General features: G+C 39.6%; 1 protein-coding gene across 1 annotated transcript; it reads left to right on the plus strand.

The window, feature by feature from the left end:
- LOC130419119 (uncharacterized) lies at positions 1–1,730 on the plus strand. Its single transcript, XM_056745574.1, has 3 exons — positions 1–265; positions 369–447; positions 979–1,730. Exons 1-3 carry the CDS (start codon positions 89–91, stop codon positions 1,410–1,412), a joined length of 690 nt encoding a protein of 229 aa, XP_056601552.1. The 5' UTR covers positions 1–88; the 3' UTR covers positions 1,413–1,730.
- The last annotated feature ends 1,936 nt before the right edge of the window (positions 1,731–3,666 follow it).

The raw sequence follows: 3,666 nt of genomic DNA on the forward strand, positions 1-3,666 counted from the left end.
TGAGCTGTAGTGGGTGTTATAAATCCCGGGATTCCACAAGAAACGGTACTTCAGCCTTTAACCGTTCCATTGGTCGTAGCACGAGCAGATGACTTTAAATGAAATCGTCGACTTTGATATGGAGCAGGGACACATGGTGCAAGCTTTGCTGGAACACTGTCATAACATGAAGCGACAAGAGACACGACTGCGCTTGGCCACGGCATTCCTTATAGCAGCTTTCCTCGCAACATTGGTGTGGATACAATTTCATCAACAGAAAACGGTAAAATAAAATCTGTACAAACTCGAGCACTTGCTGTTATTCTATCTGACAGTTTCTGAGGGAAAAGCTCTTGTAAATGATCTCTTTTTTCCCTACGTTTTAGGAGGGATTTTCAGGTGCCCGAGTGGAAGCTTTGACAACTGATGAAGGATCACCCAGAAGATGTTCCACTTACTTGAAAAGTGTGTGTTTAATGTCATCTCTTATTTTAGTTGAAAAGGCAAGGCACAGGCATCACTGTTTTAAAGGGATAGTTCACCCAAAAAATGATCTGTCATCATTACTTACCATTGAGTTGTAGTAAATCTGTGGATGCTTTTAACCAAACAGTTCCTGGATGCCTACTGTAGTAAGAGAAATTGCTTTATCAATTTCATTGTTCTGTTGATAACTAAAGAAGATATTTTGAAGAATGTAGGACAGCAATATGTTCTGGGGCACTTTTTAACAATTGTTCCTACTATGGTAGTCAGTTGGGTCCAAGAACTGTTTGGTTACAAGCATCTGTCCAAATATCTCTCTCTGTGTTCAACCAAACAAAGAAATGTATACAGATTTGGAACAACTAGAGTGCCTTATTCTATGACCACCAGGCTAATTCTATGCACCAACCAGGTTTGATGTGTGAACGTTTGTGTCCAAGAGGTAGCGTTTGTTTTGCATGAAGATGAACTGATTAATGACGTTATACTGTTCACTCTTTTCTACACCAGCTGATCCAAGCAAGAATGCTTGTTCTCACAAGCAAAGCACGGAACAGCTCATACGGTGGAGCCAGATGAGTTATGGACTTGACCACCAACGTTTCAATTTGACAGACAGCTCTGTCCTTCATGTCTTCACAAAGGGCTTTTATGTGATCAATCTGAGGATCTCATACCGTGTTGCTCGTCATAAATGTCAGCGTACGCACAAACCAATTTTAGAAGTCAAAGTCACACAGCAGCATAACAATTATAAAGAGGAGAGAGACGTTATAACTGCTGTGGAGAGCATGCCTTGTATTCTGTATTGGCAGCAGTCCGTCACTTTGAACAGAGCAGTCATGCTAGAAGATGACACCGATCTCAGGGTGAAAATTAACTCTGATACGTGTGAATATGTCAATTGGTATGTGAACAGTGATTTGGAGGTCACTTACTTTTAGCCTTGGCTGTTATTAGCCGCTTAAAACTTTGCAATGTCATTTATTTTTATGCACAATAAGTGTAACTTATTTTTATTAAATTGGAATGTTCTTGAAGGGGTGACTTAACCACAATATCGAAATTGTTATTAAATAACAAGACTGCATATTTGAGGGATATCCAGGGATAAAAGAGTCAAAAAAATTATATTGAATAGTGAGAGAAACACTATAATGAATGGGTCAGATTGCACCACAATATCAGTAGCATGTAGAACTGTTTTATTTAAAAACTGTTTTGTGCATTTAGCGTATTCATTAAAGATGTTTTGAATAACATTCATTTGATTTTACTAAAACAGAGCTATAACGTTTACTTTAATGATGGGTTACAGAAAATATGAACCATCATATGCCTTGAACCTCTACGTGTCCGTTTTATGCATGAAATGCATCTATGAAGCTCATTTTCTTTAGTTCACTGACTCTATTGTATGTGTTTTGTATTGAAATTAGTGTTGGGACGTTAACGGCGTTAACGCAGTGAGACTCTTATCGCGCGATGAAAAAATGTCGCCGTTAATCTATTCTCAAAGTTGTGTTTGGAGCTGGGTCTATACTACGCAAGCTATGATGACTTTCACCTTGATATTTTAGCGCGGATGTATACAAGCTTAACTGCACTGTACGGGGCGAGAACGAGATTTTTTAACTCGCGTGATTCGCGTCATTCGCGGAAGGAGAAGCAGCCTCATCATCTCATAACCAGGGCTTCATTCGCGTCCTTAGCGCCGCCTCATCATCTCATAACCAGGGCTTCATTCGCGCGATACGCGCAGCAAGTAGGTCTATTGCCTCTTTGCATTAACATATAAATCACTCGCGCTTGACGCGCCATTCGCGTTTGGTCTGAACACAACATAACGTTACTGTGAAATGACCACATCAAACGTGATGTGCTAAAATGGATGCAGCTATGAAGCGCCGGGTTTGCTTCAGGGAATCTTCATTTTTAAGAAGCTTCCCAATAGAAACATCGACAAGACTAAGGTTGTTTGCACCTTGTGCAATGCGTAATTGGTTTAAAAAAAACACTTTCTCTTAATAGGTAGTGGTCTAGCTTTAGTTGAAACCAGTAACTTTGTATTGAGATCTAATGTATTATGGCTCCTGTATGACATATCGCTTGTTGCTCCCTCAGTCTTTGTAAGTCGCTTTGGATAAAAGCGTCTGCTAAATGACTAAATGTAAATGTACTGTAGGAGCTCTTCCAGTCTCAAGTACCACCTAAACACAAAGTTCATCTTATTGAACATAATTTAATTTTCATCACCAATTATCATAGTAGAACAACTTTCTCAAGCAGTTTGTGATGCATTTGGAAACAGGAGATGAGCCCCTGGTCTAATGCGCCACCTGGCTTGAGAAACCCGTTCTCAAAGACTTACTTTTAGTCATTATTTGGGTAGCACACATATTCTGAATGCCTTCGGCAGAATTCAAATGAGACATTTTAATCTAGATTAATCTAGATTAAATCCAAGATTAAAAAAATTAATCTATGCCCACCACTAATTGAAATCATAACTTTAAGTTTGCGATTACTGTATCAGTTGTTTATAAATAATGTATTTGTCAAACAATATCATAATATTCTTTTGCGATATTAAAGTTTCACAAAATCTGTTGTTTCAGAAGATTTTTTTGTCATTGTAATAAATATTTGGCATTCAGGGTTCTATTGATTATTTCTTAAAGCAGTTTAGCTAACAACAAGAACACATTTGAAATGGTACAAATGGCTTGAAATTTTTATTGAAATATAAAACCATTATGAAAGTTAGAACTGCGATTTAAAAGATTGATGTTAAATGGTGTTTTACTAAACTAAGTTCGGGAAGAGCAGGAGCAGATAATTAACTCGGCTGGTCGGCTGTCAGCAATCATAACAATCAACCTATCACTTCAAAGAGAGAGAGAGAGTGTCTCTATATATAGTCAAGATGTCTTACCTTCACTCTCTTTTCAGTCTCTAGCATTGGTATATCCAAAGCACAGCGATGACAGAGAAAGAAACAACCCAAATGGAGATCTCCACAGACGATCCGGGTCCTTCGGCGTCCTCAAGCGACGGCCAACCCAGCAGTGCACGCCGGGAAACGCCAGATAAACCCGCGGCTGCTCCAAGAGGCCGTCGGCTTTCCCGCGCCTCCTCTTCTACCCCGAGATGCAGTGGCACGCAGTCACCACCGCCTTCCAGGCAGGCATCGGCGTC

The sequence above is a fragment of the Triplophysa dalaica genome, chromosome 4, assembly GCF_015846415.1.
Source record: "Triplophysa dalaica isolate WHDGS20190420 chromosome 4, ASM1584641v1, whole genome shotgun sequence".
Lineage (NCBI taxonomy): Eukaryota > Metazoa > Chordata > Actinopteri > Cypriniformes > Nemacheilidae > Triplophysa > Triplophysa dalaica.